Source organism: Gracilinanus agilis, chromosome 3 (assembly GCF_016433145.1).
Source record: "Gracilinanus agilis isolate LMUSP501 chromosome 3, AgileGrace, whole genome shotgun sequence".
Classification (NCBI taxonomy): domain Eukaryota; kingdom Metazoa; phylum Chordata; class Mammalia; order Didelphimorphia; family Didelphidae; genus Gracilinanus; species Gracilinanus agilis.
Window position 1 is genome coordinate 93,268,810 of NC_058132.1, and position 23,346 is coordinate 93,292,155.

Sequence of the window (23,346 nt, forward strand, 5' to 3'; positions counted from 1 at the left end):
TCTATGGATTACTACACTAACTCATTCTGCTTGCTTTCTTAGTATCCATCCATTTGTGCAAGTCTTCCATGTTTAGAATGCTGATTTTTCTCTAAAGTCCAGCTCAAATGCCACCTATACCATGAAGCTTTTTCCAATACTTCAAGCTGAATGTGATCTCCCCTCCTGTCCCTAGGAAATGATCTTGAATTAATTTGATTTCTATATGTACATGTTGTACCTCTTCTACATAAACTCTGAGGAAAAGGTCTAGTCATTTTCTGTATCTGTATCTTTATCACTAAGCATAATGTCTTTTTAGTTTAAAGATAATTTTCTTCATAGAGAAAATGAAAGTAAAAGAATTTAACTTTCCTTCCATAATGCTTTAATATTCCAATTCAACAAATATTCATTTAGTGCCTAGATAATTAGGAAGGCTAAAATAAATATTGTTAGGAATGAATTGAAGTCTATGAGAAGTGAGGAGATAGTAAGAAAACATTCTAGATTGAAATTCACCAGGGTCTGGAACTCCTGGTATCAATGATCCAATCAGTCACTTTCTCAGGTAAGTCAGTATAAACTTGGGAGATCCCAAAGGTTGAGTGGGTCAGGGATAAATGCTTTAGAAATTTCCCTCCTATTATATCTGGGTTTATTTCAACTGCCCCTCTGACTTCTCACCTAGTCCTATAGATTAATTCATTTGAAACTGGCATAAGAGATGCATCCTTGCCTAGATATTCCTAGAAGAAGATCCTACTTTTCTCTATAGGGAGAAAGAAGAAAAAAAGAGAAGGAAATAGGCAACTGACTTGAGCTGATCAGACTGCAATATTCTATGTTGTGCATCAGCTTTGTGTCTAATCTGTTTTATTAATTACTCATACTATTGTTAGAAATAATTAATTACCTAAGTGGTCCTCCAATGTACTGCATATCCCCTTTCCCACCATGTTCTCATTCTAGAAGGGCAGTAGATCTCTCCCACGCTGACAAATGATGACAAAGTGGACAATGGGGGAACATGGAACCTGTGCACTGGGGACTCTGGCATTCCAGAAGAATTCTCTAATCTTATGCCTACTCCTTATTCCCTATGGCAACAAACCCCAAAACATACCTCCACCTGAGTTTGGAAAGGGAGATGCTAAGCTACCGGACCGCAATAAATATACCAACCATGATCCACAGGGTGTTGAAGCTTTGGTTCTACAGTGGAAGTTGCCACTCTGCAATGGAAGCTGCTACTCTACAGCAGAGATATTACTCCATACTACCGGCCCTAAAGACGTTATCTTACTTTCCCCTATGTTTATCCATTAGGCCTAAAGTTACCTGATTAGCCCCCAGACTATTCTATTCCACCAGCTATTAGGCTATTATACCACCAAAAACACCTCTTTTTCAAATAAAATTCTTTTCTTACTTCTGAATTGAACTGAGTTTAAGTCTCCCATTCTTGGGGCAAGATCCTGCTACAAACTTGGGTGTGTTTCTCCCACATCATATTTTGGTGTGTTGGCCAACTGTTACCCCCTACAAACAAGTCAGATCTAGGTTCTGATTTTTTTTTTTTTATCCTGGGACTCCATTCTAGTAGCATAGGGCCACAACCAGTAGGCAATGGGTCGCTCAGGGTCACCCACCTGGTAAGTGCCTGAGCCCGGATTTGAACCTAGGACCTTTTGTCTCTAGGCCTGGCTCTCAGCTGCCCCTACTTTAGGTTGCAGTTTCTTTAGCAGATGTAGTTTTTACAGGGTAGAGTTGCTAGCCCCACGCCCAACCCTCCTCCTTTTTCATCCGGGCTAGGGACCGTCCTTAGCCCAGTAGTGGTAAGGGTGGGCAATAGGGTCAAGTGACTTGCCCAAGGTCACATAGCTGGAAGTGTCCGAGGCCAGACTTGAACCTAGGACCTCCAGTCTCTAGGCCTGGCTCTCAATCCACTGAGCCACCCAGCTGCCCAGGTTCTGATTAGGCTATCTAATCTCAGGTGTGAGCATGTGTCAGAGTCATCTTTTCTTTCTCCTTTCAAGGAGTGATATCTGGGGGAAGAGGATAGTTCCCCTCTTAAATCACAGGCACAAGATTTCATCAGACAGGAACTTGGAAAAAAATTTAGTTTGTCAAACGTTTTACTTTATAGACGAAGAAATACAGTAGTATAGGATGGTATAGTCTATCTAGTTTATGGGCTGCACAATCCTGGTTAATTTGGGACTATCTAAGGCAGTGATGGGCAAACTATTCCCCATAGGCCAGATCCACAAGCTGTAGTTTTTCCATCACTGCCTTAAGCAATTACCTAATCACTACATCTGGATGTGGGGGCATAGTGATTAGGGAATTGCTTAAGGCAGTGATGGGCAAACTATATCCTGGATCTGGCCTGTGGGGAATAGTTTGCCCATCACTGATCTAAGGTGATAAAGGTATATTGGAAGGTGGCTGGCCAATACGAATATTGAGTTATGATTATTATCTTTTTCCAGAATATAAAATAGAAGATATTTTGGTTCTGTAAATCTGTAGATACAGAAGGAGTAGGACTATAGGGGGACCAAATCTGATGGTCTCTTACTTACTGTCATTACTTTCATGTGATGATTAAAGTCACACAAATATCGACTGAATGATGACAAGTATTATTAATATGTTTAAGCACATGTGTATGTTCTGTCTTTGTCAAGGAAAATCTATAACCCTTACAACACTGAGGTCCAAAAAGTTTAACTGATGTGACGTGGTTACATAGAAAAAGCAAAGATGGGGGTAAGGGGTACAAGACAAAACAGCCAAGATGCCAGATTGCAGTCAAATTCTCCCAACATTCCCCTTTAAAAATCTTTAAAATAATAGCTTAAAGCAAATTTTGGAGAGGTAGAGCCAACAAAAGCTTGGTATGAGACATTTTCTTGAGCTAAGAAAACTTAGGAGGTTGGCAGGAAAGGTCTATGACACCAGGGTAGAGTTTTCATACATGGAATAGCAGCAATAATAGGGATAGCAGCAACTTCAGCAGCTATTAGCTAGAGACAGTAAGGGTATGAGGAAATTAGTCAGAAAGATATTACAGATGACCATTACTACAGAGGTATTGGGTATAGCTGGCTGACTGGCAACTCTATTAACCATATGCAGATTTGGTTGCAGGTCCAGGGAAAACAGGAGAGTGTGTGGATAGTTATAGAGTCCTGTTCTTATTCTAGGGCCCAAAGAAATACTAGTGTTTGCAGCTGCACAGGAACAGGGGCCCTTTCTATGTAAAGACCAGATTGCAGACCAGAAAAACAGTAATTATACCTCTGCCTCATCATACCACCTTGGAAACACTGAAAACTTCCTGACCTCCAAATTTGTTCTGAAGACAGTAGCAGGAAAAAACCTGAAGTTTGGAACAGTGCCTCCCCACCACTAAGTGAGCAGAGTCAAACTTAATATAAAGTTCAAAATCAAGAAATAAGCTAGAAAAAGAAAGGAACGACACAAAAAAGAAATCAACTATTGAATTAATAAAGAAGACCAGAAGCCCGCTATTTGACAAAAACTGCTGGGAAAATACCCATTTATTGATTGGGAGATGGCTTGATTTTTTGTACAATTGATTTAGCTCCTTGTATATTTAAGTGATTAGACCTTTTTATGAGTTTTTTTATAAAGATTTTTTCCCAATTTGTTGTTTCCCTTCTAATTTTGGTAGCATTGGTTTTGTCTGTACAAAAACTTTTTAGTTTAATGTAGTCAAAATTATTTATTTTACATCTTGTGATTTTTTTGAACTCTTGCTTGTATACTATTCTGTGCTCACCTAATTTACCTAGTTTCTTTCTTTATATTCAAGTGGTTCTGAGTTTATCTTGGTATAGGGTGTGAGATGTTTATCTAGGCCCAATCTCTCTCATATTGTTTTCAAATTTTCCCAGCAGTTTTTGTCAAATAGCAGGCTTCTGGTCTTATTTATTAATTCAATAGTTGATTTACTTTCAATTTTATTGACTTCTCCTTTGATTTTTATAATCTCTAATTTATTTTTTAGATGGGGATTTTTAATTTGTTCCCTTTTTAATTTTTTGATTTGCATGCCCAGTTTATTGATCTTTGCTTTCTCTAATTTCTTATTATATGCACTCAGAGATATAACACCCCCCACCCCAGTACTGCTTTAGCTGCATCCCACAGATTTTGGAAGGACGTCTCATCATTGTCATTATCTTCAATGAAATTATTAATTGTTTCTATGATTTCTTCTTTAACTATCTGATCCTGGAGAATCATATTATTTAATTTCCAGTTGGTTTTTGGTTTGCTTGTCCATGTGCTCTTACTGATTATTATTTTTATTGCATTATGATCTGAAAAGGTTTCATTCATTATTTCTGCTCTTTTGCATTTGTTTGCCATGTTTCTATGCCCTAGTACATGTTCAATCTTTGTGAGTATATCATGTGCAGCTAAAAAGAAGATGTATTCCTTTTTGTCCCTATTTATTTTTCTCCACATATCTATTAAGTCTAATTTTTCTAGGATTTCATTCATCTCTCTTATCTCTTTCATATTTATTTTTTGGTTTGATTTATCTAGATCTGATAGAGGAATATTTAGATCTCCCACTAGTATTGTTTTGCTATCAATTTCCTTCTTGATCTCTGCCAGTTTCTCCTTTAGAAATTTGGATGCTATATCATTTGGTGGGTACATGTTGAGTACTGTTATTTCCTAATTATCTATACTGCCTTTTATAAGGATGTAATTACCTTCCCTATCTCTTTTAATCAGATCTATTTTTACTTTGGCTTCATCAGAAATCATGATTGCCACTCCTGCTTTCTTTTTCTCGGCTGAAGAGCAAAAGATTTTACTCCAGCCCTTGACCTTAACCCTGTGTATGTCCACCTGCTTCATATGTGTTTCTTGTAGACAATATCTGATAGGATTTTGCATTCTAATCCACTCTGCTATTTGCTTCTATTTTATAAGCGAGTTCATCCCATTCACATTCAGGGTTATAATTTTTAGCTGTGTATTCCCTAACATTTTGGTATCCTCTCCTAGTTCTACCTCTTCTTATTACAGTATTTCCTTTTAAACCAGTGGTTTGTTTTAAATAAATACCTCTTGTCCCCTCCCTTGATTTACTACCCTTTCCACCCCCTCCCTTCTCCTCTTACTATTTTCTAAGGCCTAATGAATTCCCTCCCTCTATTACCCTCCCTTTAAGAACTCCCCACCCCACTGCCCCTCTTGGTTTATCCCTTCTGACTTTATCCTTAGGGTTAGATAGAATTTGTTATCCTAACAATGATGTAGCTACTCTTCCCTCTCTGGATTAATTCCACTAAGAGTAAGGTTTAAGTATTTCCTTTCACTCTCTCCTCTTCTACTTCTTATAATAGTATTCCTCCCCTCCCCTTCTCACGCCCTCTTTGTGTGGTATAGATAATCCTATTTTTCTCATTCCTTCAAGTTACTTTTCTTTTTCAAAAGCTTCAATTTTCTTCTATTTGATTTTTATATTTTTTCTTTTTTTCGTTTGAATTTACTCATACAACCCCATGACTCAACTGTATATATTGAGCTGATCTGGGTATTTCTTTCTAAATACCCACGTCAGGGGGGATTGTATTTTTATAAAAATCCAAGATTAATCCTATTTTATTATATTCAAGATTTAATTTTTGGTTTTGTTTGAGAAAAATTCTCAGGGAAAGAAACTTGCTGATTCCTTAATCCAGAGAATGAACTGTTGCAGAGAGATGCCTGAAGAACCTACGTTTAATCAAGAGATCCAGAATGAACTTTGGGTTGCAATTGATTGAACTGATGGGGTTTGTTGCATCAAGTGATCCAGAATGAACTTTGGGTACTAGTGAATGGACTGATGGGTTTTGAACAGCTACTTTAATTGTACATGATATGCCGATTGGGGACTGCCCCCAATTGGTTTCTTGTCAACGCGCTTAGCAAAACATTGGTTTTGCTTTCTCTCTTTTCCATTTCCCTCTTATCTCTAACTATTGTAGTTAGAAGGACCTTTGTGGTAGAAGATGGTTATGTAACATGATCACTTGGGGTGACTAGGCACCCAATATGATCATCAGGGGGGATTGTGTAAATAGAATTAGCTCATTAATATCCCATTAATAGTCAAAAATCTACTCAACCAAGGCGTGCTAATGATGTCACTCCCACCTCCCTTAGTGGACAATAAGTAACAAATCAAGAATAAGGGACTGCCCTTTGGGCAGTCCAAATCAATGTAGAAACTGCCATTTGTCCATTTGAATTAGAGGTGGACCACAGGAAGTGATGAAAGACAAGATCTCTTTAAGTAAGTTAATGAACTTCCTGTGGGGGAGTTGCCCTCTGGAACTGGAAGAAGAAGCATCTTCTGAGACCACAGACAGCTTACACTCTGTATTGTCACGTGGGTAAGTTAGGCTGGCTTCCTTGGCCTAGCTGGGCCAATTCTAAACTCTGCCTATCTGGCTGTTGGGCCCTGTGGCTTACAGCTTCATTTATTTAGCCTTCTAACCTCCCTTTTCTCTTTATTCCTACCTTTACCTACCTGATTGTAAATAAACTCTTCAACCTGATGCTGACTTGGGTCTGATTTAATTACGGAATCAACCGAATTGTTGATTCCTGGCAGCCACATATTTTTAATATATATCTATAATACCTAAATTTTAATTCTTACATGGCAAATATGGAATTTTTAATCTTTAAATTTGATTCTAAGTACAATGCTCTTTTTATTTTATAATAAATATGTTGGTATTCAATAAATATTCACTGATTCAAAGAAAAAAGACTAATATTCACTAAAAGTAAATAAAAATAAACAATGCAAAAATAAAATTAAAATAAATGCAAAAATAAAATTAAAATATTAGCACTGCTAATAACAATACATCAGCCCACCAAATCAAAGGCCACAGAGGAGACATCTAAATCCTCAATGTTATCTACACTCAAAACAAATTTAAGTTTCTTCATAGAAAAAAAGTGCTAATCTGCAACCTGTGATTATTTTCAATTAAAGACTGATCTGACATTTAGGAAATAAATAATAAAGCGGACTTAGATGATACATCAGTATGGGAACCTTAATCAATAGCCACCAGAGAGCCTGGCTAAATCATTTTACTTCCTCTTGTCCAAACAATTTGAAAAGAAAAGACAAAAGAGGGAAGGCACTTGATAGATGACTGATAGAGAAAAGACAAAATACTTGCTGAAGCACAAAGGGTAAAGAATGTTGAACTTTCTCTCTGTTGATACACTGCTTCCTTTTTTTTTTTTTTTAAATTTTTATTTTAAACCCTTAACTTCTGTGTATTGACTTATAGGTGGAAGAGTGGTAAGGGTAGGCAATGGGGGTCAAGTGACTTGCCCAGGGTCACACAGCTGGGAAGTGTCTGAGGCCGGATTTGAACCTAGGACCTCCTGTCTCTAGGCCTGGCTCTCAATCCACTGAGCTACCCAGCTGCCCCCCTACACTGCTTCCTTTTAAGACTCCAAAACTAATACCATGAAGTTTGCCAACATGGTGACACAGGAGCTCAAGGTAACCATATTCAATCATTTAGAAACACTGCCCCAAAAAGCCAATTCTCAATAATTCTACAAAATAAAAATGTTTGCACATATCCTATTAGACTTCAACCCAAATGTATCCTGTTATTCGTTCCATCTCTCCCTTGCATTTGCCTCTAGGATTTGGCTCATAATATTTCTTCCACATATAATTCTTCGACATACTCTCCATCTTTGTTTTTTAATATATCACCCATTCTTCCAGATACAGTTCAAATATCATTTCTCATGAGGTCATTGTCAATTTCTCCCTTATTCCTCCAAATACCTATGGAATCCGCATTTTTCTTAATTTTTCTCTTGCTTTCCTCTAGGTATTATATTTACTGGACATTCCTACTCCCTCTTAATTAACAAGAGCTAATATTTATTTGGGACTTTTGAATTTATAAAGCACTTTCCTTACAACAACATTACTATAGAAGTCATATAGGTATTAATGTCATTTTTATAAAAAGAAGGTAGTGAAGCACAGAGATGAAGTAATTTGCTCAATCACATAGCTAATAATAATTAGAACCAAATTTTAAGCTTAAACGTGAGAGGATCATGTCTTGTTCTACTTTATAAAGCATTTTGGATTGAGCACGCTGTTCACAACATAATCACTGAGCAATCCTTAATTTTTTAAATGAATGAACTAAGTTCTAAAATTTTGTCTGCTCACTATTGATATTAAGGTTTAAAATTAAGATATAAAACTTCCTCTTGATTCACAGTTTCTGTTGAATTTACTGTAGTTATAAAATAATAAGTATTAAGTTAAAAAAGATACTGCCAAGGAGATAATAAATAGATTTGTGTGTAGCCAAGGAAGACAACAGTTATGACAGTACTGCAATATAAACAAATTGTAAAGCTTTCCATGGGGTTTTACACCTGAGAAATTACTGCTGTAAAATATTCCTGGACAAACAGTATGTGAAATTAAAGCGGAGTACAACATTGCTGTGGTCCTGACATAGGTATACAACCATGAAGGGAATAGTTACATTGCAGGATCATCTTGATGAATTTAACCAATATAAGCATGCATTGCAAGCAGAGTACAATAGAATATAATACAGGGATGGGGAGGGTTCACAGGGCTAGGACATATATAAATAAGCACACAAGATAAGAAGGTTGAAGTCTAGTGGGTGAAGGGTATTACTGATGGCAAGGGGAGGGGTCTAGAGGGCCTTCCTGAGCATTCAGAATATTTTCAATATTTTTTACTAATTTGATTTATGCAAGAAACACAATGTAAGAAAAAGCATTTTTTTAAATTAAGGAATGTTCACATTTGTAACATATTTGAGTTAAAGGACATGAAAGAAACTAAGTAGCTAAGTGGCACCATGGATAGAGTCCTGGGTTTGGAATCAGAAAACCCTTAATTCCAATCCAACTTCAGACCTTGGGCAAGTCATATAACTTCTGTTTGCCCCAGTTTCTTCAACTATAAAATAGAGATGATAATAGTACCTACTCCCAGAGTAGTTGTGAGGATCAAACGAGACATCATTTGTAAAATATTTAGCACAGTTTGGCACATAGTAGGTGCTATACAAATGCTAGTTATGAGTGAGAACACACAATTCCAAAGACAAGAAGACAACAAAAACTATCCTAGGTATTATCCGTTACAGCTAAGATAAGCAATTTGATGTAGTTTCTTATTTTTTCTCAAGCTAACAAACACTTTTTTTGGGCAAAAAAATTAACTGAATCAAAATTTCCAAAACTGATTAGCACCTCCAAAGACTTTGAAGAACAGTACAAATATATTGATCTTTTTATTTCTAAGGGAGCTGTTATTCAAAAACTTAAAAACAACCATGCAAACATATTTTCTGATGGATTTGTTTCTGAAAGAAATAAATGAGATCCTTTTAGAAATATTTCACCTTACACATCATTAATCCTATGTAACCACTTTCTTTTTTTTAAACCTTTACCTTCCATCTTGGAGTCAATACTGAGTATTGGCTCCAAGGTAGAGGAGTGGTAAGGGCTAGGCAATGGGGGTCAAGTGACTTGCCCAGGGTCACACAGTGTCTGAGGCCAGAGTTGAACCTAGGAACTCCCATCTCTAGGCCTGGCTCTCAATACACTGAGCTACCCAGCTTCTCCCCTATGTAACCACTTTAAACCCCTTTATTTTCCTGGCTGGTGAATGACTTGCTCAGTCTACAAAGTTCAACTTGTCTTCAATTCAGTTCTGTGGTCCAACTTAATAAACATTCATTACAATCCTATCTTTGCAAAATACCTTGCAGGTAATGGGAATGCTAATAATAACATCAAACTTCCTGATTTCAACTTTAGTGAACTGTTATTTAAATTTAAATGTGTTTTAGTTCTTAACTAAGGTATTCCCTCTAATGCCTCACTACAGGATGAAAGTGTCCTTCAGTTCTTGGAGGTAATGTCTATGGACCACAAGTTGGTTACTCTTTTGATAATGGGCTGGGGGGCAGATGAGCTGAGTCTGTCATCCAAGGCAAAGTCTGACTACATGCAGAGAAGGTTGCTAAAGGCAGCTTGTAGATGATGAGTTTTCCAGGTTACAACTTATAAAATATTCTCCTAAGACATGGAAGGAGGGACTTCATTGGCAGAAGGAGGGCCCAAGCCAATGAATTATGGATCCTTGAAGGAATGAAGTACTTATTTTTAGAAACTACTTATTATGCTGCATAAATAAAGAGAATAGTTTTATGGAAGCTCAAGATCTGGACATGATCTTACAAATCTAAATCTTATTCAAAGCATAAATCCCCAAATAGCATTCCTGACACAAATAGCAAATTTCATAGTGTCTGATTAAGAGTGCTTCTCATTCCCCCCAATACTGTCATATTTTAAAATGATGCTCTCTGTTCCCACCAGTTGCCTCAACCTCCTGACTTATCAGTGAACTAGTATTAAGTAATTAATATACAGCCAAAATCTAATCAGTCAGCCATTCAGCAAAGAAGCATTTATTAAGTCCTTACTATGTACCAGGCACTGTGTTATGTGTCAGGGATATAAAGAAACACAAAAAAGGTCCCAACCCTCATGCTTACATTCTAGTAGGGGCAGACAACATGCATATAAGTGGGCACATACAAGATCTATACAGACTAGAGGGATGGTAACCTTAGAGGGTAAGGAATTAGTAGCTGAGCTGATCAGGAAGGATCTCTTTCAGAATTTGGGATTTAAGCTGAGTCTTGAAGGAAGCCAGATCAAAGGGATAGAGATGAGAGATGGAATATCATATGCAAGGATGATGAGATGTGTAGAGAGGAGTAACAACTAATAAAGCAGGAAGGCACCAGGCAGCAGAGAGCCTTAAATACCAAAGGAGATTATAGGAAACTATTGAAATTCATTCAGGAGCAGCATGCCAGATTTATACTTTAGAAAAATCTCAGGTCACCTAGATAGCATAGTGGATAGATATAGTGCCAGGCCTGCAGTGGGGAGGACCTGGGTTCAAAGATGGCCTTAGATATTTTCTAGATGTGTGATGGTAGGCAAGTCACTTAACTCTATTTGCCTAGCTCTTGCTACTCTTTTCTTAGAATTGACACTAAGACCAAAGGTAAGGGTTTAAACAAACAAAAAAAACTATTGACTTTGGGACAGCTAGGTGGCTCAGTAGATAGAGAAGCCAGGTCTAGAGTTGGGAAGACTCGGATTTCAAATCTGGTCTTGGATGCTTCCTAGCTGTGTGACTCTGGGCATGTCATTTAACCCCATTTGCCTAGTCCTTACCATTCTTCTGCCTTGGAACGAATATTCAGTATCAATTCTTAGACAGAAGATAAGGGTTTAAAAGAAAAAACAAAAATCTCCTTTTAGGTGAATGGAGGATGGACTGGAGTTAGAAGAAAATTGAGGCAGGGAGAACAATTAAGCTATTGTAAATGTCTAGGTAAGAGGTGATGAAAGCCTGGAAAGTGGTGGCTCTGTGAGTAAAGAAAAGGAAACATACGAAAAATACTATAAAGGTAGAAATGATGGCACTTGATAAGAGACTAAATATATGGAATGAATGAAAATGAGGAGCTGAGAATGACACGAATTGACCCTGTAGTCTGATGACTGGTAGAATAATGGTACTCTTAAATAGTAACAGGAAGTTCAGAAGTGGTGGAGGTTTGGGGAGAAAGGGACATCTTGAGTTTGAAACACTTAAAGGATCAAAATGTCCAAAAGGATTTCCTTAATTGGATGTACTTGCTCCATACTTGATAATTCTTTGTTGGATTTTAGATGTGATTAGTATAAAATATCAAATATGAAAAGATTAATGGTTTTTAATGTAAGATAATGTGGGAATGCATTCAATTGAATTAACCTCACCTGACTAGTAATATTTTGCTTCATATTTGAAATACATCATATTATGTATGTTATCATTGTGTTTCTAAATTTTTCTTATGTTTAGAAATTTGATAAACCATGACACATCAGAAATGACATTAGATAAATGACTTCTCTTTTAATTTGGATGCTGTTTGATTGTGAATTGGACTGGTAAAAGAATGTGATAAAAATAGATATTTGAGTGGACCCTAATTATTAGCCCAAATCTAAACTTTGAATGATTTTCCTGAGGGCCCTACAGTAAGGGCATAAAAATCCACAAAATGATTAAAAGAAAAGAAAAAAGCCAATCTGTTCTTTCAATTTAGAGGCCATAATTACCCAGGTCTGACAACTGTCTAGGTTTCTCTGTGGTTTGGGTTCAAGCTGATTAGGTCCCCGAAGTAAAAGGAAAAGAGAAGGCACCATCAAGTAGGTAGTGGTTTAAGATTCTAACTGTTTTCTACAATGGCAAAATAACTAACACTGGAATGGAAAGGAAAGGAGAAGGGAGGATGAGTAATCTTGTGATCTAGAAAGGTTCTTAAAAGTTATATAGTCCAAACTCCTCACTTTGGAGATAAGGAAAGCAGGCAGCACAGCAAGCATTCAAATGATTCTGATTCCAAATTGAGTGCTTTGGTTTTCCCTTGACATAGAAGGCAGGACAGGAACTGGACCTGTGATTTCATAGATATAGCGTATCTCACAATGCAAGTCAGCACATGCTGAAACATATGGTGGCCAGAACACTGAGAGGTTGCCTGATCGGCTGAAGGCCACACAGCCAGCAGGTGCCAGAAATGGGATCTGAAGCCAGGTATTTCTGTCTCCAAGGCTAGTTTTCTATTTATATCATGCTACCTCAGGTAGTTTGTAGTCTAATTGGAGTGCATGAATATCTAACACAGAAGCATTGAAAATCACTTGTTCATATCAAAGTATGAATTGAATCAACATTTAATATTAATAATACTAAGCTAGCATTTATTTAGTGACTTAAAGTTTGCTAAGTTCCTTGCATATTTTTTCATTAGACTCTAATGATTAGATCATCACAACCTGTGAAGCAGGGTCTATTTTTATACTCATTTTTACAGATAAGAAAAGTAAGGATGAGAGGTTAATTGACTTATTCAGAATCATTCAGTTATTATGTTTCTGAGCCAGGAGAATTCAGATCTTTCTGACTCCAAGTCCAAAATTCTATCTACTGGTTTCCCGACTCTCTATTGGGGGGTAAGGCCCTATTGTAAAGTATTGACATAGTAGGAAAAGAGAGACTAGAGAATAGCAAGGAATGATTATGAAAGGATTCCTGGCTACAAAAGCCAAGAAAGCTGAAAAGAGTCATACTGGTTGAAACAGATGAAGGAAGACTAGGAATTATTTTCAATTCCAAGAGCAAGAGCAGTGGGAAATAAAGAGGGTGGAATTAGTGTCAACAACAGTGTAGACAAGGCAAATGGAAAACAAAGGGAGAGGTTTCAGTTTTCAAAGTAAAATTAAAGATGCTATGGGAGAATCTAATTGGAAATTTTCATACACAACTGGAAAGCCTGAGATTGATCTATGCTAGATATTGATCTGGAAGTCAACACATAGCGATAGTTCACACAATGTTTACCACACTTAATAATCTGTCTGCTGAACTGAACTGAACTGAGCCGTTACATAAAGCTGGGTGGAAATAAGGAAGAATGTGGAGTAAAAATAAGCAAATATCACATAAAAGATCAGGATACAGGCACAACTTTACATCTTATCTGACCAACGCCAATATTTATACAAGAGGTACTAATAAGCCACTTTTATTTTAAATAATTCTGTATCATAAGGTATTTATCTTTCATGATTTTTTCCTGTCCAGATGGCTTTCATTTCCAGAAGAGAAAACAAATATTTGCCCAGTCATTGGGCCTTGGCAAACATTCATCTTTCATTACCCTGACACCCAACAGACATCTTTCTATGAAGAGCCTGTCTCTTTTCTGCAGAGGCATTTTGTATTCTTCTGGATGCTCCTTGGCTCAAACCATAAGCTACTCACTTCCTGATGAAGTTGCCCTGTTTTAGACCAATCATAAGTGAGGCCCTCCATAGCCCTTTAATGAAATTGTTCATCTGATTATGAGGGCATAGGAACAGATTAAGCATTAAAGTAGAAAGTTAGAATAATGTTCCACTGAGAGGCCAAATGCAATGCTATATGAACTACTTAATTCATAAATTTTTGTTGAAAGTACATAAAAAAACCACTAAGAGAGCTCCCAGTACTTTTTATGTAGGAAACATGATTCATCAAACAGGAGAAAAGTAAAAGATTCAAGCTCCCCTTCCTCAATTCTAAAAGTCTATTAACTTACGGGCAAGAATTTGCTTTCATCAATGTTCCTCATTTGTATTTCTTTCATGAAAAAAAAAAAAAAACACAAAAAACCTTACCTTCCGTTTTAGAATCAATACCACGTATTGGTTCCAAGGCAGAAGAGCAGTAAGGGCTAGGCAATGGGGGTTAAGGGACTTGCCCAGGGCACACAGCTAGGAGGTGACTGAGGCCAGATTTGAAACCAGGACCTCCTGTCTCTAGGCCTGGCTCTCAATCCACTGAACCACCCAGCTGCCCCCTCCATATAATAACTTTTAAAAAAGATTCTACTTATGGCATTATTTTTATCTCAAAGATTTATGACAACAATCCTATAATAAGTTACTATTAGTAATAATTAGTAGGAACAATTAAGCAACAACAAAATTACGATGAACTTCTTGCACCTCAGGACTTGGAGCAAGTGTATAGGCAAAAGGCACTGTGCTAGGCAATCGGGAATATCAAAGATAAAAATGACAATCCATCAAAGAAATAATAACAGCTAATGACATTAGCTAACATTTATATAACATTTTATATTTTGCAAAGTGCTTAATACCCCATCCGCAGCTCCCCAGTCTATTTTACCATTTATCTGTTATTCCTTCCATCTATACCAGCAACCTGGATCTCTGGGACCCGAGCCTCTAAAATCCATGTCCCCAATCCCCAGGGAACATACTCAACAATCATAGGATTCAGGAGGTGAAAGGTTCGCATGAACTCAGTTGGGGATTATCTACCCACACCTAGTACTTTTGGTTACTTAGAGCTTCACTAAAGACTAAGTATATAGACACTATATACTTAGAGCTTCTAAAGTCCATAGAGGAATGGAAAGTCCACAGGAAGCTTCTTGTGAACCAAACCATCCAGTACATATGGTGAGTGAGGATATCGCAGAAACATTACCTTCATAATGTTCACTAAATCCGTTTGATAGTAACGGTCCTGGTGTGCATTAGCGGCAGCTAATGTGAGAAGATAGTCATTCCTGGCATGGGTAGCTTTGGAATTATACTCTGACCGCCGGGCTTTTAACTAAAATAGAAAACAAACCAAAAAAAAAAAAAAAAATACAAGTTGGCTCAGACTAGGGTTCATATATAATGGTAAAATTTCCACCCATCTCCCCACCAAGAAAAAGCAGTGAGGTAAGTCATTTCTTTCTCTTCTCATTCTCCTAGCTTCTGAATGTCTAAGCTATGAGGGTCTACTGAAGCAGGCTTCCACCCTCCTTTTTAAATACCTTTACTTTTGTCTTAGTAACAACTCTGAGGCAGAAGGGCAAGGACTAGGCAAACAGACTCAAGTGACTTGCTCAGTGTCACACAGTTAGGAAGTGTTTGAATCCAAGGTACTCATGACTCCAGGCTTGGAGCTCTATCCACTGAGCTAGCTAGCTTCCCTCAGCTGTGTTCTTGATGTAACTGCAAATAATTATCAGGTATTGTTGATCAATGAATAAGTACAGTAGCATACCATCAAGTACTTTGAGATCCAATGATTTCCAAAAGACATTCACATATATGCTCATGTAATGGAAGGCACAGTAATTAAGTAACTTGTTTCATACAGATATTTATGTCTTTGCTTATACTCAATTAAATATGCATTATGGAAATGGAATTCAAATAAACATATTAGCAATGCATCAATATTAGCAATACATCAGTAACATTCAACTTGTAAATGATTATATTTGTATATTTAACCATTTACATATAGAAGATATATGCTCTGTTCTGGGGCCTGTGCTGCATAACAAAGAGATAAGTAAGTTATAATCATCAACTTCCAGGAGCTTACATAAAGTTCAAAAGTTAGAGATATGATGTATAGAAAATTTTATACAAACTAGAATATGTGAAGTGCTTAGTGAGACCAGATGAAGTCAGGCCACATCTGTGGCATACGGCTCCGTTCTGGGCACCACATCTGAGGGAGGAAATTGATAAATTGGAGCAGGTTTGTAGAAGAGCAATTAATGGGGGCAGGTGGGGAGGCTGGAGTGGGAGTGGAAAATCAAAGATCAGGCCATTGGAAGATCTTGAAAGATCTAAGAATAGTTAGGGTGTGAAAGGGAAGATTAATGAGGCATGACTACTGTCTTCAAATATTTCAAGGGCACCCATGGGGAAGAGCTACTTTTTCTGCTTGGCCATAAAGAACAGTACCAGGTTCAAGTAGAGGAAGGAGAAGCAGAGGTTTTGTGGAAAAGTCAATTCTGTGACAATAAAACAAACAAGCTTCCTTAAATGAATTGTTCACAAATAGAACAGACCACCCTGGTTACCCATCATTGGAGGTATTCAGGCAAAACACAGATGATTACTTAGTAGAAATATTCTAGATGAGAACAGAAAGCAAAAGATTATTTTGATGACTCTTAGACCACTTTGTGTTCTAAGTCTTTAATATGAAATCATAGAATGTCATAGTTAAAAGGGGCCTAAGCAGACACCAATCAAGCTGAGACTTGAGAAAGAAATCTTCTACAATTCACCAACCAAGTCAACATCCATTTGTTTAAAGAGCTCCAGTGAAGGGACTCCCACTGCTTCTCAAGGCAGCCCGTGTCACCTGGAATGTGCCTACTGGTTAGGAAGTTTTTCTGGACATCAATCCCAAGTTTGTCTCTAAGTCCCTTCTACCCACTATTCCTTGTTCTATCTTTTGAGATCAAAGAAAAACAAGGCTCTGGATATTCTCTTGAATACCAATGTCCTACTTACACTGTAGTGCCCAGAACTGACCCAACATTCCCCATGTGGTCTGCCCAGGATAAGAAACTAAAATTGTTCCATTCTTATTCCTAGGCAAAAGCCTCTCAACACAGCCTGCAATCACATTAGCTTTCTGGGCTGCCATATCACACTGTTAGCTCTAACTGAATTTGAAGTTCACTGAAACTCAGCTCTTCTTTCAGATAAAATGTGGTCTAATGTTGCCTCATGCATTCCTGTACTTATAAAGCTGATTATTTTAACATACATATAAAACATTATTCTTATCACTAATAAATTTAATTTCATTATTTTCAACCCAAGACTCTTGCTTGTCAAGATCCTTTTAGAATCAGATTTGGTCATTTATTGTGTTAGCTATTCCTCCTTCACAGTGCTATTTGCCAATGTGATGATCATTCTGTCACTACGTTTACTGAAGTCACTAATAAAAAATATTAAGCAGCACAGGTTGTTAAACACAACAGGATAACCCACTGGAGACCTGTTGCCAAGCTGAAAACAAACCATCAACAAGTGAGATGTTTTCTTTAGTCTTGACTAGTTCTCAAGCCACTTTTATCTATTATCTAACTCACCAAACAGTCTTCATTTTTCATTAAAAAAACAAATAAAGAAAAAAACCCTTTACTTTCTGTCTTAGAATAAATACTAAGTATCAGTTCAAAGACAGAAGAGCAATAGGGCTAGGCAATTGGGGTTAAATGACTTGCCCAGGGTGACGCAGCCAGGAAGTGTTTTAGCTCAAATTCAATGCAAGGTCATCTCGACTCCAAGCCTGGTACTCTATCTACTATGCTACCTAGTAGCTCCATCTTCACCTTTTCAATGAAAATTCCATGAAAATCAAATGCTTTGCTAAAATACCTATGAATTAGAAAAAACTATAACAAATTTCATTTGGAATAACAAAAGATCAAGAATATCAAGGGTAATAATGAAAAAAAAATGCGAAGGAAGGGGGCCTAGCAGTACCAGATATTAAACTATACTATAAAGCAGCAGTCATCAAAACAATATGGTACTGGCTGAGAGACAGAGAGGATAAATGACATCAGCAAGACAGTGTATGATAAACCCAAAGAGCCCAACTTTTGGGACATGAATCCACTATTTGACAAAAACTGCTGGGAAATTTGGAAAACAATATGGGAGAGAATAGGTCTAGATCAACATCTCACATCCTGCACCAAGATAAATTCATAATCGGTGAATGACTTGACTATAAAGAGGGAAACTATAAATAAGTTAAGTGAACACAGAATAGTATACTTGTCAGATCTCTGGGAAAGGAAAGACTTTAAAACCAAGCAAGAGTTAGAGAAAATTACAAAATGTAAATTAAATGGTTTTGATCATATTAAACTAAAAAGCTTTTGTACAAACAAAAAACAATGTAGTCAAAATCAGAAGGGAAACAACAAATTGGGAAAAAATCTTTATAACGAAAAACTCTGACAGGGGTCTAATTACTCAAATATACAAGGAGTTAAAGCAATTGTATAAAAAATCAAGCCATTCCCCAATTGATAAATGGGCAAGAGACATGAATAGGTTGAACAAACTGTGGTATATGCTGGTGATGGAATACTATTGTGCTAAAAGGAATAATAAACTGGAGGAGTTCCAGGTGAACTGGAAAGACCTCCAGGAACTGATGCAGAGCGAAAGGAGCAGAACCAGAAGAACATTGTACACAGAGACTGATATACTGTGGTAAAATCGAATGTAATGGGCTCCTGTACCAGCAGCAATGCAATGATACAAGACAGCTCTGAGGGATTTATGGTAAAGACGCTACCCATATTCAGAGGAAGGACTGCAGGAGAGGAAACATATAAGAAAAACAACTGCTTGAACGCATGGGTCGGGGTGGACATGATTGAGGGTGTGGACTCGAAAGTACCACACCAATGCAACTACCAACAATTTGGAAATAGGTCTTGATCAAGGACACATGACAAAACCAGTGGAAATGTGCGTCGGCCATGTGTGGGAGTGTGGGGGGTGAAGGGGAAAGTAGGAGCATGAATCATGTAACCATGTTAAAAATGAATATTAATAAATGTTAAAAAAAAAAAGTCACTGGTGATCTTGAAGAGGGCAGTTTCAGTAGAATGGCCAGGTAAGCCAGACTGTAATGAGTTGAAGAGTGAGTGGGTGGTAAGGAATTTGCAGCAATAAGTATAAACTACTCTTTCTAGAATTTAATAGAGAATGGGAGGAGATATGTAGGCTGATAGCTCAAAGGGATAACTGTCATTGGAAATTTATTTCTGTTCTTCTTTTTATTTGATTTTTATTTTTCAATTAATTAATTTAGAATATTTTTCCATGGTTATATGATACATGTTCTTTCCTTCCTCTATTCCCTACCCCATCTCTGAGCAATTCAACTGGGTTATACATGTATCATTGTTCAAAATCTATTTCCATATTATTAATATTTGCAGTAGAGTGATCATTTAAAGCCAAAATCTCCTATAATATACCCATCGAACCAGGTGATCAATTATATATTTTTCTTCTGCGAAAAAAAAAAATACCTATGGACTCAGCATTATTCTTTTCACCTAATATAGTAATCCCATAAAAAAATGGGATATTTTTCCATTTCTATGATTCCCATAAAAGATAAACCACTTTGTTTTGATCAGGCAAAGCTTCTTATCTACTAGGTACTTGGCAGGCCACATGAGCTCCTGGCTTGTCTGAAAAGACAAACTCTTTTCCCTGTACTCCTGGGCAACCTCTCCACAAAGGGCTAAAGACCATTGAGAGGAAGTATGGCATAGGGACAGAACATCAATGCAGAGACTGTCAAGATGTGTAGTCACTTCAATGCTTGGGGTATCAGTTCCTCATCTGTAAAATTAGGTAGCTGACCTTGAAGATCTCTAAGGTCCCTTCAAGCTCTAAACATATGGACAGATACAAACCCAGGAATAGGCAGTAGTGAGCTGTACTTTACAGCAAATACAGCCAAACAAGTTTTCATCAGAAAGCCCAGGAAAAGTTCAAGTTCTTTGAAACTGCTTTGGGATAATATCAATAGTGCTAAGAGTCAGATGAAGAAGGCTTCTGAATCCCTGAGTACTGTGGATGAGGAACTTCCCGAGTCTGGGTCTTTTTGATGGACAAAATATTTAATTACTGAACTTCTAGTATCTCTACAGGACTTTCCATTTGGTAGCAAAAGTTTGTAGAAGCTCACCTTAACACTTGCCTTTTGTAAACTGATTCTTGACTGAAAAAGACTAAGTTTGGACCTATAGAAAAAAAATCAAAAGAAAAGATTAGTATTTTCGTGCATTTGTTAAAATGTGAAAAAAAGAACTCAAAGAGAAAATCATAAATTATTTTCCATTTGAATCAATACAATCTAGAAATGGGTTCTTTTTTTTTTTAAGTATTAGGAAGTATACACACATACATTTTTATAGACACGTGTATGTGTATATATCCCCAAACATACATAGATATCCATATGGTCTTAAAATCTCCCTTCAACAGATCTTGGGCCTCATTTATTACAACATTCTAAATAAATAAGAATTCTCTTTCTGTAGGAAGCTAACCAGTAAATTTGGATGAGGATGAAGATGGGGTGGGAGGCGGGACAGACCTGAAATTTCACTAGTATAGGGCATCCCCAGTGGAAACTCCCTCTATTGATGCAAAACTAAGAACTCTTTTGTAACTTCAGAGTATTGCCTAGAAACAACAATAGGTTAAATGTCCTGTGACTGTTGTGATGCAGCCAGTATATGTCAGAGTCAGGACTTGAATTTAAGTCTCTCTGACTCCAAGGTCAGCCCTGTCTATACACTATGGCACTCTTGCTCAGAATGTTTTCAATAATCTATTTCAAATAAGAAGATCCCTTAGTAAATATCTCTCCTAAAAACTGCCCATTTGAAGAAGTCAGTCCAAAAGGAAAGGGCACCATAAAAGCCCAAAACAACTATTGAAATAGAAAAGTAAATCTTTATCTCATAATAAAAGTAGGCAACAAAACTTTCAACAATAACATGGATTTGCATTAGTTTTTCAGAAACACATACTTGGCCTCAATGTCAGCTTTTTCTCTGACCGCGTGAGCCATCTGTTCTGTCTCAAAGTACTTCTTTTTGCCTTTAGCTAAATCTTTCACTGTCTCTTGTAATTCGGTTTGGATCTTTGTCAACTGGTCCACACACTGCAAAAGAGAATGTGAAATAATCAGTATTATAGCAGTCAACTTCAAACAAAATGAGCTCTCTATGGGCTCAGTGCCTCCAAGGAAGACTTTGAAACCACACTAGTCCTTTTGGTCTTCTGAACAGCCAAAATACAATGTACAACCTGATAATAGCTAACATGTACATTTTACCTATATTCATGGATTTTGGGGGATGGAAATGAAGTTTAGGATTACCAAGTCAAATCTCTTCATTCATATATGATGAAATTACACCCAGAGGTAAAGTGATTTGGTCAATGTCTTTTAGCAAGTTAGAGACAGAGAGGGGAGCCAAGCCCAAAGCTCCTAACTCTTGGTGCAGTATTCTTTCCACCACACTGTACTGTGCTATTGTAATCAATACTTTTGGCTTTCCTTAAAGAAGAGTGCCTGTCTTCTCTTCTTTGATAAGTGGCGGAAGATGAGAGCAACTGACAGACACCACACTAAAGCTGGCAAGAGATCAACAGCCAAGGGATCCTGTTCCTTTTTAGATGCCTACAATGCCAGCAGGAGGCAAGAAAGGAAGAATGGCAGCAATTATTTCAGCTGTTCTCTCTCAATCTCTCTCCCTGTGTGTCTTTCCCTCTCCGTCTCTCTCCTTCCTTACCTCTTTTCATTCTTACCTCATATGCCTTTTCCTGATTATATGCCTAATGAAAAGAAATTGGCAATTCTACACTGGACAAAGATGAAAGGACTGGTACAGTAGAAAAAGCATTGCACTTATAGGGTCAAAGGACAGATCATCTTCAGACTCTATGATAGAACCTTTGACAAATCATTTGACCTCTCCGGGCTTTGTTGTTCAGTCATTTTTGAGGTGTCCAACTTTTTGTAATCCCATTTGGGGTTTTCTTAGCAAAGACAGAAGAGTAGTTTCCATTTCTTTCTCCAGCTCATTTACAGATGAGGAACTCAGGCAGGCAGCGGTTAAGTGACTTGTCCAGTGTCAAACAGCTAGTAAGTGTCTGAGGCCTGATTTGAACCAGGCTGGGCACTCTGCCACCTAGTTGTCTCACTCTAGGAGTTAGAGTGCTCATATTTAAAATAAGAGAGCTCAATTTCTTAAGTTTAAAAGCCAGCATATTATAGAAGAAAGAACACTGAATTTTGAGGCAAAAAACCTAGGTTCAAATGATTATCCATAGTTTTTTATTCAACCTTCCCTGCTTCTCAAAAAACCCCAACAAATTCTGTTGCCATTTCTTTACTTTTTCCCCCCCAAAATGCAAAATATTAGAAATAGGAGAGCCCTTTGTCATTACCTAGTCCAAGTCCTTCATTTTACAGACAAATCAGCTGGGTCATTAAATGATGCCTTCCTAGTCTCATTGTCAATAAATGGAAGAGTTTGGGTTAGGATCTAGAGCTTTATACTAGAGGTGCACTACTTTTCCATTCCAATATTTATTTAAATACTTTTTTAGCTTTAAAAAATTGCTTTCAATTACATATAGAAACAATTTTAAACATTTGTTATCTGACATTTTGCAATTCATATTCTCTATAAATCTCCATCCTTGCCTTCCCCAAAGTAGTAAATAGTCTGATATAGCTTATGCCAGTGCTTTCATGCAATACATATTTCCATATTTCTCATGCCAAGAAGGAAATCAAGTAAAAAATGGAATGCTTTAAGTCAGACTCTGACAGCTCTTTCTTCAGCTGTGCATAGCATTTTTCATGAGGAGTCCCTTCAGGTTATCTTGGTACGTTGTGTTGCTGATAATAGTTTAGTCTTTCATAGTTGATCATCATACACTATTTATTACTGTATGCAGTGTTCTCTGGTTTGGCTCACTTCATGTTACATCACTTCATATAAGTCTTTTCAGGTGTTTCTGAACTCATCCTGTTCTCTACTTCTTACAGCACAATAATATTCCATTACAAACATATTTTACAATTTGTCAAACCATTCCCCAATTGGTAGATATCCCTTCATTTTACAATTCTTTGCCATTACAAAAAGAGCTGCTTTGAAGATTTTGTACAAGTTAGGTCCTTCCCCACTATTTTTGATCCCTTTGGGATATAGAAGCAATAGTGGTATTCCTGGATCAAAAGGTATGCGTAGTTTTATG

At 37.1% G+C, this 23,346-nt stretch overlaps 1 protein-coding gene across 1 annotated transcript in view; it reads right to left on the reverse strand.

Moving 5' to 3' along the window:
• Positions 1–23,346, reverse strand: part of FCHSD2 (FCH and double SH3 domains 2) — a 336,543-nt gene that overhangs the window by 130,878 nt on the left and 182,319 nt on the right. Inside the window, exons 6-8 of the mRNA XM_044668112.1 lie at positions 21,102–21,235; positions 20,252–20,306; positions 15,203–15,331 (exon numbers count right to left, since the gene is read on the reverse strand). Coding sequence (XP_044524047.1) covers positions 15,203–15,331; positions 20,252–20,306; positions 21,102–21,235 — 318 coding nt within the window. The remainder of the gene's footprint in view (positions 1–15,202; positions 15,332–20,251; positions 20,307–21,101; positions 21,236–23,346) is intronic.